General features: G+C 50.4%; 1 protein-coding gene across 1 annotated transcript in view; it reads right to left on the bottom strand.

Moving 5' to 3' along the window:
• LOC146179151 (uncharacterized) overlaps positions 1-10,922 on the bottom strand; it is a 134,791-nt gene extending 123,869 nt beyond the window's left edge. Inside the window, exon 1 of the mRNA XM_084578833.1 lies at positions 9,909-10,922. Within this exon, the coding sequence (XP_084434959.1) occupies positions 9,909-10,420 (512 nt within the window). The 5' untranslated portion in view covers positions 10,421-10,922. The remainder of the gene's footprint in view (positions 1-9,908) is intronic.
• Between the last annotated feature and the right edge of the window lie 1,742 nt (positions 10,923-12,664).

Raw genomic sequence — 12,664 nt, 5'->3', positions numbered from 1 at the left:
GGCAGAGATTGGTGCTAAGAGAGGTCGGGCAGCGCGCATAAAGCTTGCGTGTTGCATGTCATGCAGACTTGTTTACATGAACCCGCAGTTAACGGGTGGAATCGGGGAGCGCCAGATGTCGGTTAGAATGACTCCGCCCGACCCCTTCGCGGTTCCCGTCTCTGCTTCCCAACCAGCGGGGGGTCAAGAGAGGAGGTGCTGCTGCCCAGTTTTTGAGGGTTTACATGAGACCTACTCACTGGGGCCAAGCTAAACCACCGTAGTCGGAATGAGTCATCCCCCCTCCCCCAGTGCGCGCATAAGGCCAGGGGCTTTCGCCTGAAATACACTGTTAAACAGAACACTATAAGTAAGTTCCGCCCTCAAGGTCGTCCTAAGCTTGAAAACGGCGATTAAAACTGCAGGCACCGTTCGTCACACAGGGTGCTGCGCGTATGCGCAGTGGGGTGTTCCGAACGACTGGGCTCCCAGCGCTCGAAAATCAATTAATCTCGCTTTCAAACGTTCTGGTGGATAGGTTATCCTAGAAAAGGACGCTTGGTTTTTATTCTCTTCAGTGTGCGGGAGTGTGCACGAGAACACAAAAAGAAATAAAAGGGATAGAGAGAGTATACATAGGAGACGCCTTGCCTACGTCCCTTTTTTTTTTTTTTTTTTTTTTTTTTAGTGCTATATTTTATCGCCACATGTACAAACGCGCTCAATGGCGCGCCTTTCATTTTTGTCTGCCAACCAGTAGCCAGCTAATCGACACACAAACCGTAAATTACATCCCTGCGATAACGACCTTATCAACCCACAGTGGCCTCGCGCAGCTGGCACAAGGTTGGAAACACTAGAGTCCTGTCGTCCACTAGTTTAAGGTCAGTTCACGTGAAAGACAAAATAAAAATACATGCGACGCTGTATACGTTCGCAGAGAAAAGGACAAAAAAAAATAAAACATGAAGCGCGGGAGAAGTTTGCCATGCGAGTTGCGACAAGCGAAGCACTCCAACGTCTTGCGCGAACATTAACGACCTGTCTGTCACAGGGGGCGCGCTTTTATAGAGCGCTCGCATCTAGTACATGCATGGCCATAGCTCTTACGTCACACACACACCCACTCCACTGTACACACACACACGTACGCTGTGGCAAGATGATGCAACAACGCTTCAGCCTCGAACCTCGACCGAGAACGAACCACTGGCTCTTCTGCACGGCCCGAAGAAAAAAAAAAAACCGTAACAGGAGTGAACAAGAACCGTAGCAGGTCAACGACAAGCAAATAACGTAGACGTGGTTGCCAGCAACAGATGGTTCGTCTTGCTACAGCTATGTGCGGCGAGGGAGGAAGGAACAGATCGATCAAAGATTAAATGAAGCTGGCCAAGACGCCGTCTACAGATTTCAGCATTCTGGTCGTTATATGTGCTTTCATTTTTGTTTTCTCGGCTTGTTGTAACAGCCGAGGAAGCGACCGACAAAGGCGGGACGAAAAAGAAAACATGAGCAGCGCGCGAGGATGCTGTTACGCAGTAGACCGCAATTGTGGCGAAGGCCGCTCTGGTAACGAAAGGGTGGTGTTTTGAGATGGGGAAAAAATTACAGTCGATTGAACTTGCTCGTGCAAAATGCGAATTATGTGCGCTAGTACTGGTAGCTGTGGTATTGAATTGTTTCCCCGGTTTCGCATTGTTTACCTCGATTTCATTCGTTCTACCTCGGTTCACGACAGCTGATCGTGGTTACGCGTTCTCAGAAAGGCTGTGTTGTGCCTCTATTATCTCGTATATATTCAAGGTATATTAACACTATGCGAAAGGCTATACTGGATAGAGGTACGAAGCCCCGCTTTAACCAAGAATTACGAACGTAATATACCTGCATGGCCTACGGATGGCACACCTGACTCGAAATCCTTCGGTTCCTGGGTGGGGGAACGATTTCCACAAAGGGCAGCTCCTGCCAACACGCCCGTGACACGTAGTGACGTTGCGTGACGTCACGCAACCCAGCGACCAATCAGTGGACGCGATAATGACGCATGGCTCTTACGCATGCGCAGTCACGCAAAGCGTGGCGCCCGAGCCGCACTGTTTCGTGACGCGTGTTGCAACTCATACTGACCGCGACAGTATGTGGCTCCAATTTCCACCTTTGCCTTTAAGATGAAATTTCCGACGAAAATAGCCATTCGCCCTAACTGCTACCTTATGATTAAAGATAATTCAGGATATGCACTGCTCGCTGGACCTCGACCGACCTCTTCAGACGATGCCCATAAATTCACGCCTGTTCTTGTTGCTAGCCAGGGCAAGTATGTATGCCTAGGGAAATGAAAACCTGCTTAGGCCTAACTTTGCTCTGTCGATTGCCACTGTGATTTGGTTTGGTTTGTGGGGTTTAACGTCCCAAAGCGACCCAGGCTATGAGAGACGCCGTAGTGGAGGACTCCGGAAATTTCGACCACCTGGGGTTCTTTAACGTGCACTGAAATCGCACAGCACACGGGCACCTTGCTTTTCGCCTCCATCGAAATGCGGCCGCCGAGGCCGGGATTCGATCCCACATCGTTATAAGAACAGTAGTCGAGCGCCGTAACAACTGCGCCATCCCGGCGGGGTGCCACTGTGATTTGCGGTCGCCCTTCAGTACAGCAACACTCCATGAATGCGAGCGACATATACAGAACACGGCAGTTTCTAGATAAAAGAGCGCAGGCGCTACAAGTTTGAATCAGCGCATCGGGCGCTGGTTTCGTTGGGCGAAATAAGCGCCGTGCTTTGATGCAGCTTTGCTGTGCAACACACTAAGCCACGGTTAACCTCGGCTGACTTTTACGGTGTGCCCCCGCTGCGAGCAGTTCGCACCAGCAGCGACTAATTAGACGCCGGCTATTTATACAGCGGCGCTTCCCGCGTCGGAGTCTTCAGGGAGCTCCTATACAAGGGAGAGAGATCTGGCGGTTAGATGGATACACGTTCGTGCACTGGGCCCCCTGGGCACGCAGTTGCATAACGGGTATTCGCCGAGCTAGTTTATATACCGACGGTAAGCGTTGCTTCCTCATGCAGCCACTGGCAGGTTTCTTGTAACTTTGTAACTCCTCGCCATAAATCTCCTCGATGCAGTCTAAGAAAGCGCGAACGCAGCGAGGAAGCCAAGAAGAAAAAAAAAAACATGCTCTTCATCCCGTCTTCGTATAAACTGCCGAATACATTGTACACCCTTTCAGTGGCAAGCGTTTAGAGATCGAACACCCCGTCGCATGGTTAACTCCGGTTGGGGACTAACCGCAGGTGCCATCTCTGCGAATAGGCTCATGAGGGAGTAACAGTTGGTCCTTTCAGTGACTGTAACACTCGCGGCAGCGCAGTTAGTCTCCAACAGCTAATTTCAGCGTATGTGGAACGCTCGAGCGGCACAATATATACACTCGCAGATGAGACGACACTTCACCGCAGCTGCTTGTGGTTTCCAGAGGCAAGGTTGGCAAAGAAAAAATAAAAACATTAGCCAGCTGGGCTCTATTTTTATTTTATTGTTCGCTGTGCACTGCTCTGTCGCTTTAGAGAAGTCAAGCACTGAACGCACAGCCGCATATGGACGCCGCAGCATGACGAAAGAATAGGGGAACCTGCACCACAGTGTAATTAAAGCTCCATGCGAACAGTCACACCCGCCTCCCTCCGTCATCTCAAGCACGTCGACACAAGCGACACACTCTTGCATAGATGCATTCCCCTATTGTTCGGCATTGAAACAGCCGTTATATATTATTTGCGATGGCTTTTCAAAATGGCGAGATTTACAACAGGCCGCGCTTCTGATACTTAAACAGCGATCGATACTCAGGAAAGCACGCACCGTCTTCAAGGAAAAGACTGAGTTTTATGAAAAACAAATAAAGAGGCCGCTCTTAACATTCAATGCGTGTGCCGCAGCGCACGATGTAAACACGCAGCGTGTGGGCGCTCTAAACGAACTGAAGGGCTCAAATTTAAGTTTTGCATCTGTATAGGAAACAGAAAAGAAAAAAAGGCATTTTACTGATTGCAGCACGAAGCGACACCATCAGTGCGTGCAACTGCCAGTACCAGCCCCTTAAAAGAAGACGGAAAAAAATTTATTGAAAAACGCTGTGCAATACTTATAGCGCAACTTCTGCCACGGCCGGACTGGAGCGGCACGCTGCTCTCCAGTCCGGCAGTGGATATGGCGGTGGGAACGGCCGGACTGGAGCGGCGCCACGTAGCTCTCCAGTCCGGCAGTGGCAATGCGAGTAACGATATGGCGGTGGCAACGGTACGCGATCGCCCGCTACGACAACGCACATATATACTCCGTTTCATACATCAAGTGCAACACTGTCAAAGCTACAGCTCTTGTTCGCGATTTCTGCATCCGCGATGAAAAATAGTGCCTGCTCTTGACGAGAGGAAATAATAGTTATTTGGTCTGCAAGCTTAATACATCTTACATTTGCCATCAACTTCATAAAGAGCACCTTTTTTAGGGAGAAAGAATCGGATTCGGTGAATTTGTATGCTTTTTATGTCGTTTTCGTACGTGTCGAGTTTTCGCTGCCCCACAACCTTGCCAGCTGTGCCACTAGATGGCGCTGGCTGTGCCCTCCGCGCTGCGCATCTCTTTTTGAGAAAATGGTTCTTCGGTGCGCATTTTTTCTATAAGATCCGCACTGCGAAGATGTCTAGGCACGCGAAGCAAGCTATTGCAAACGTGTATACTCGAATAGAGCCCGTTTCCGCAGGAACCACTCGGCTACAAAACGAGCGTGTAGTGATACGCCTCCTTTTTTTTTTCTTGCGGACTACTTGCGTAGCTTTCGCTGCGTTGCACCTGATGTATGAAACGGAGTATAGTTCGGCACCGCGCCGCCACCGCGGAAACACAGGAAAACCGAGACGCCGCCTCCGGGCAGGAATTAGTAGCGCCGCTTTTCCGGCTCCACGCCCATATAACATGGCAAGGACGCGCCGACGCAACATATCGAAGTGCCGGCGCGGAGACGCTGCGACCTTGCACAAATGTAGTAGAGCGATATGCCACAGCCTGTGAACAGAGCATTTCGGGCGCTCGCCAACTTGTGGGGAATCGATTACGTCTAACGGAGCAAATAGCCAAGATATCCTAGCCGTCGTGCCGAGCGCCGAAGTATTAATTTCTTTGTGTTCGAGTGTGGTACAATGCGTGCATGCACTACACCATGCCCCAGATTAATTGGTAGGCGTGGCTTTCATCTTCCTATGGAGTTTCTTTTTTTCCTTACCGCTAGCCCTTGTTCTAAATGTGAGTGCACGTGCGTGATTGACCATGAATATTAAAGCCAACTCGCAGCTTCCTCTTCGTGTTCCACCTTGCGCAAGAGAAATTAATTGCAGCACAGCAATGGTTACTGCATGCACCTCCGAAATAGCAACCGAGCGTGCACAGATGATTATCTACAGCGATATATCATATGCAGCCCCTATATACTGCCGATCGCTTTTCAACGAAAAAGTTGTCCCGGAAAAATTAATGAGTACTGCAGAATCTGCATTGGAATAATGCGAAAGCACGGATGCTGCTGTTGATTGCTTCTAGTTGCTTAATTCACTTCTTGTTTACCCATTTTAGTCCTTGGTACTTTAAAATTGCGCGCCAATCCCTTCCGATGCCTTTTTTCGGCTCTACTTTCGGTTGCGTGACGTAACATCACTGCCGTCACCCTATTTGACTGACTTAACTACTTCAGTCTTTGGTACTTTCAAATTGCGCGCCAATCCCTTCCTATGCCCTTTTTTGGCTCGACTTCTGGTTGCGTGACGACACAAACTTGACGTAACCCTAATTGACTGATTTAATTAACTATTTAGTATTTGACCCCGCCGGGGTGGCGCAGTGGTTACGGCGCTCGACTACTGTTCCCAAGGACGCGGGATCGAATCCCGGCCTCGGCGGCAGCTTTTCGATGGAGGCGAAAAGCAAGGCGCCCGTGTGCTGTGCGATGTCAGTGCACGTTAAAGAACCCCAGGTGGTCGAAATTTCCGGAGTCCTCCACTACGGCGTCTCTCATAGCCTGAGTTGCTTTGGGACGTTAAACCCCACAAACCAACCAACCAACCTATTTAGTATTTGATACATTCAAATGTGGCGCCAAGCCATTGGCTAATGAGACCACTTTCGCCTTAACTTTTTACATTATTGCCTCTAATTATTTTCCTAATTATCTTATTGGCCTAATTATTTTTTCTGCAGCAACATTATGTCACCCTTTATCGATTGACACCACTCATTACCTCTACCACTTCTAAACTAATAAAAAGAAAAAAGACTAACATGTTCGTGAAGTCCAGTATACAACGTATGTATATCGCATCACTCGAATGAAACCGACTGGTGGAGACGCGTTCATATCCGTGCGCGTTCGCGCTTCCGTCGCTACAATGCTCTAGCAGGGTACTGGGAAGCACCCAACTCTTTCACCAGTTCCATCTTCTTTCCTTTTTTACCATTCCTTTCCTTGATGTATTTTTTTCCATCATACATTTATTCGTGTTCTGAATCCCTGGTTTATTTCTCAATTGATTCGTGTCTCTCTCTCTCTTCTTTTCAAGTCTCCGTTATATATTCATTCCTCTTAATCGTGCGTAACGCAACAGCAGCCAGCTTTTACGACCTGGCCACGCGACCGATCGATGCCCACAGGCTTCGTCGTCGCGGCGGTGCGCGTACAGTGCATTAGAGAGATTTAGCTTACCGTGATCCGCGATCCGCTACCATGACTCTTTACCGCACGTGGGCGGGGCGCTCAGGCCGATTGGTCCCGACGCGGCAGGTCTGTGTGCCGACATCCAGTATGTGGCGCCATCTATCGGCGTCAAGGGGGGTCTAGGCATGCGCAGTGGAACGCGCGGTGGCGGATCACGGTAGCGGATCGCTGATCACGGTAAACTAAAAATCTCTATAGTCCCCACGCTCGCATGCCGGTTTCCGTTGCCCCACCGTTTGGACAAGTTCGCCGATTCGCGGCGGTAAGCGAAACAATATAGCACTCCGGTTCAGGCTAGTTCGCCGGCCATTTGACAATGAAGAGTAAACTCGAGCAGACGAAGGCAGGTGCTTGTCTGCCGTCAACCATTCGTGTTTTCTTAGAGCGTAAGCTCTACTACTCGGAGTGTGCAAAATCGGATTTCGCCTTCGCTTGGTTCGAAAAGACCAACTTTAAATATATATATATATATATATATATATAAAATCGTGGAATAAGCAAGCGGTGTGAGCTTGACGTACTGAGCGTAGGTGACCATCGAAAAGCGAGACAGATGCTGCGTCTTCCTTTCCACCCCCCCCCCCCAAAAAAAAAAATAGAAAAAAAAATCGCGGAACGAAAAGGTGATGTTAATGGCGCAATCGCTACCCCTTCTTGAGCGTCCCCCTACTTGAAACGCCAAACCGTGTAGTGTACTGTCAGTAAAAGTTTGATAAGCCAGTCGGCTGGGACGGATTTCAGTAATGCAGAGGCTTTCCTGACAAGCCACAGCGAGATAAAAAAAGTCGTGGTCCTGAAGCCTCTGCGACCTGCAACGATTTGTCGGTACACGGAAGAGCCACCTCACACGGCTAACAGGTGGCAGATTGATTGGAGACAGGGCCCTAACTCTCCCCTTGTAGGGGATAGACGAAATACTTGGATATAACGAAAGACTCAGATATAACGAAATACTCGCACCAATCAACCGATGGCCCCTAAATTTAAGAGGGAGATTTAGGGCGAATAGGCACATAAAGGCATTTATTTCATAACCACAACTCTGCCTCCGCAGCCTCCGTCACCGCACTCTGCACACGCGCCATACATTGCTAACGCATACCTCGTCGCATGCATCATAATCATTGCAGGTTAATTTTCAATGCGATTCGACTTCAATTCAATTTCAATTTTCAAAGCTTGTCCTTCAGACAATCCGGCGTTGTGACGAGTACAAGTATACCTCTGGCGGCTGGTAATTGGCGGGCGTGTGACACGGACGTGATGATTGGCAGCGGGTTGCGTGACGAGAACATACAACATCGATTCGGAAGACGCTGTTAATGCGCATATGCAAAATTATAGGGTCGCAAATTAAGTGAACAGCGTTTAAGCAAGTAGTAAATGGCATTTTTTTTTTCTGCGAGTAAAAAGAAAATTTTCATCCACGGAACAAGAACGCACCCTCAAGTGATGACCCGTAAATGTGCACGAGCTCAGAGGCACTATTTATAGTGAACTGAAAGATTCGTTGCGAGGCTACGCTCCAGGTATCTATACGTATATCCGTATCTATAGGCCTTTGCATCGGGCGAGGGAGTCGCTGAAATTGCTCCTTTCTGGACATTCGGAAACAGGCTTCGCTGTAGATTCCACGGTGCTTGCGCGGAGCCACCTACGCACCCACGCATCAGAGCGATAAAATACAAATATGGGTACTATCAACGTTTCGTACAATGACGACGGTTTCCCTGGCATATAATTAAAGCTGTCAACGTTAACAATGCAACAAGTAATTCTTCGTATCGAAAAAAAGCCTCAAGCTCTACAAGTACAAGATATTTTTATTTTATTTAAAAATAATACACTCCCACACGCTGTTTCAGCAGAGTGGAGCACACACATGACACATACTATTGTTAGGAAACAAGGAGACAATGCATACTAGGTTCAATATAAAGCAACAAAATGAATCGACAAATACGAACAGGACAATGGTTACGCAAGGGTGGGCGCAACTTCTCGCGCTACCCGCTACAACTTACTACGAACACACCGGTGAATGAATTTTGAATTTAAAAAAAAAAATGGGGGGGGGGGGGGTCGAATACTCACACACGTAGCACTTCAAAAATGTTCACGCAACGAGAGATAAGGATGCACGACTACAGCACTACTATAACTATATTGCCTAGTGAAGGGTAACACCACGCTCTGCGCTGTTGCGGAGTTCTTGACGGTAAGTAATAACCTCCCTATTGTGCATGCAAGAGTTAGTGTATCCCTGGTATGTCTGCTATGTTACACTGTAGCATCACAGGTTACGGCTCACTGAGTGCCGGCGTCGTCTGCAAAGTAAACCCACTGAGCAACGTTTTTGCAATCCTAGCTTTTCCTTCGCCCACGTCCATTTCCATCGATAAGCCCTGTGAAGCGATAATGGCACGATATTTGTAAGCTCAGCTTGCCACGACAAATGGGTCAGACGCGTTTCAAGTAAGCGTTTCATACACAGGATGGAACTGTTGCGAGTCCGCAGAATGCCACCAGACGCATGTTCGCCCCAGTCTCTGCGCCGAGGTAGTCACGGGGGGCTGATTTCCGCGTTAAACCAGCGTCGAAACTCTGCTCGGCTGAAGCAACCGTACGCATCTGCGCTCTATTTTAGACTGGCAGTAGAGAGACCTTGCCTCCGGTACGGGTCTTTTTCCACGCTCGCTAGCGACTCTGCAAAGCCGTACCGGGAGAAAAATGAATCCTTCGATCGAAAACGGATATGCGGCACAAAAATGACACGCATCTTTTCGCTTTTTTTTTTTTTTTTTTTTTCCTCGTTTCCGGCAGCTGGCGAACGCCGGCTGAAACGCGCACGCGCCGACTGCAGCCGAGCTCGTTTCCGGAAGAGAACTGCGGCCGCCCGGCCAACTGGCTCGACCAGCACCAATGTAAACAAATCCCGGCCTGCGAGAGAACGCGACGAACGGAGCGCAATGCGCTTCGCATTCCCAACAAAAATCGGCCGGCCGCGCTAGATCCTTATTCGATCGCAATCCACACTGTGGCAAGCGTGTGTAGTAGTAGGCAGAGCACGTACACACACACACTTAGCGCAACAAACGCCGAGAGAGAGAAAAAAGAAAACAAGAAAGATAAAAGTGAAAGGGGCGCTCACCTATCACGCTCCTGCGGGCTGCCGCCGCCGCTGCCGCAGTAGGCCAGTTTTTCCTCGCTACTCGCCTTGCTGCCCGCGGCCACGCACTTGGCTAACAGCGGCGTGGAGCCGCACAGTTCGTCATCTTCCTCCCCGGATTCGACGGCGGACGCCGAGTTCTTTGCCGAGGGCCCGAAGTCCGACGCCGTAGCAAAGCCTGTTCCTGACCCTCCTCGATCGGCGTCCAGGTCGCACGATTGCGAGCCGCGGGTGAAGATGCCCAACTTGGTGTCCCGGTGCGTGCCATCGAGCGATATGTTGGAGAGGAACGTCAAAGCCGCGAGCCGGCGTCGAGAACGCTGTCGCTTGAGCACCGCTGCCATAATAACAAGAACAAGCGCTGCTGCAGACGACGTGCTCGTGAACGCGGCTGCAGCAGCGACGAACCACAACCGGTGCAGCGATGACCGGGAGGCGACGAAAAAGGAAGAAGAGGGTTCGGGCACACTCAGAGCGACCGACGAAGACGACATGTAGTCCGTAACGTCGGCTCGGGAGTCACTTCGAAGCACGCTGGAGCAAACGGCTGATCGGCGCGCGGCACGGCAGATGAGAGGTGCAGTGTTGTGTTTACGGCGGCGGCGTTCAGTGCTGTTGTCGTTGCGGCCCGGCGACCGGTGCTGCCGGCGGAGTTGGTGGAACGTGGTCGAGTCATGGTTGGAAGCGGCGGGCCCGCTCACGCAGCTGATGCAGGCGCGCTCGACGAATGCTCGGTCAGGAGGACAACGCTTGCTACGTTCACCATGAGGCCCCGCTGACTGCTACTCGCTGTATCACCGTAGAAACAGCCGCGGCGAACCGAAAGGTGGAACGAAGTGGGGTGGGAGAGAGCATGCAATCCGCTACACATACATACTCACGCAGCCGTCTGTACTCTCCGATGAACGATCGACCGACCGAAATACTGCGGCGGGCATATGAGATCATACGCGATTGTGAAAGAGCGCGACGCCAGCGGCGTTGTGTGCCCACTGGCTGAAAGCGAACAGGCGCGATTGCTGCGACCCCCGCCAGTCGGCGACACAAAGCTGCGTACTTTCTACTTTCATTTTCTACCTCTGGGGAAAGTCCGCGAATTTTGAAAACTAAACTTACCAATGTTAACAGTCCAGGATTCTATGACGAGAAGTAAGCAACGACATGAGCTGATGCGCCCAAAAATAATCCATTCTGAAGCAACGATCACTATTTAATGTCCTGACTAGTACACATGAGTTAGATTTTATTTGCAGAGTAGTTCCGTCGTCGCCATGTCCGACCACGGTTGCTTGATGGAAGCACACTGAGTGAAGGCTGGTGCGGCCTGCCACGTCGCCCTAAACCGCCGGTACGCGCGTACTTCCTGCCACTGCCTCAATCGGGGGGTCCTTGCTCCGCAAAGGTAAGACCATGGCCATGGCATAGGAGTATTCGGGAATGGATGGAAGGGTGACCTTTTGTGTTGTGTAGTTTTGGACTAGGATGCAGGTTTGTGTGTCCCCCTGAAAGCTTGATAGTGAGTTTGGTGCTGGCTCCTGGATGACGACCAAAGCCACGAGGAACTCAAAGGTTTCAATGTAAAGGCGAAGGTGCGCTCGCTTTTGCCAGTCATTGAAACCTCTTCAATTCCATTGGGTTAGTGTGGAGGTATGTGTTTGTGTGGATGCTCGCGATCTAGAATTGGGGGACATGATCAGAGCTTGAGGAGGAGAAGGATGCTACTGTGTTAAAAAGGTTCAATCCGCTGGCGCCCGAAGCCTCATGGATGACGCGTTCCTCGTTGCCAGAATTGTCAATGTGACGAGATAGTTTTGTGGGACATGAGGGAAGCTTACGGGATCCTGCGCGTTTAAGAGACGTGGTTGTTCGAGAATCCTTTTCTGGGTTAAACTTGTTACCAAACGCGTGATGCAGGCAATTATGCTTTCCATCTTGGCGGCAATGCCAGCGTTTATGATTTGAGGGAGCTGTACAGCAATGTTTTCGATAGCAGCCACTCGGGCCTCCAGAGCATGATGATGCGATTCAGTCTGATGGGAGGGGCCCCGTTCAGTTATGTTATCGTCGTCCTACGAAAGGGAGGGCATAGAGAAAGCATTTTGAGTGACCCGAGCGTGAAGCCTGGCTTCGAGCTTCTCTCTCTTTCTCTCTTTTTTTTTTTTTTTGAGCTTCCCATTCTGTACCCTGAGGAGAGCAAGCTCACGTCTAAATTCAGCTTCGAGGAAATTTAGTGGAGGTGGAGGAGGGTAGAGACGAAGGGCAGGACTGGGAGGCGACTCTATTTTCCCAACTGCCCATCTGTGATTGTTTTGGTCCCTGCTGGGGTGCGCGATCGACGATACCTTTTTGCTGACGTGACCTGGGCTCTGGGTCCCCGGTGTCGCAGCTGTATGGCGCTGCCTTCTTGGGTTATGATGACGTCAGCTGCTGACGCCCCTTGTCGTTGTCTTGCTTGGAGGTTTTGGCGCTATTCTCTTGTAGCGCGTCATGACTGACATCTCCGGATATGGTGTGTTCACTACCCGGTCCGGGCATCTTGTTGGTAGGGGCCCTTTAGCCTTCTTAGCGGGCCCACCGGGTGATTGAAGTTTTTGGAGTTTGTTTTTACATTCACGGGAGCTGGTGAGATAACTACCCCCGCAGACCCGGCATGTTGGCTTGCAGTCACGTGACGCCATACCCTCTTTAGTGGCACCGACATTTTGGCCGCATAGGCCGCAAAGTTTGTTGACTGGAGC

The sequence above is a fragment of the Amblyomma maculatum genome, chromosome 9, assembly GCF_055883805.1.
Source record: "Amblyomma maculatum isolate TAMU_Amacu chromosome 9, ASM5588380v1, whole genome shotgun sequence".
Lineage (NCBI taxonomy): Eukaryota > Metazoa > Arthropoda > Arachnida > Ixodida > Ixodidae > Amblyomma > Amblyomma maculatum.
This window is presented reverse-complemented; position numbering and strand designations above follow the sequence as displayed.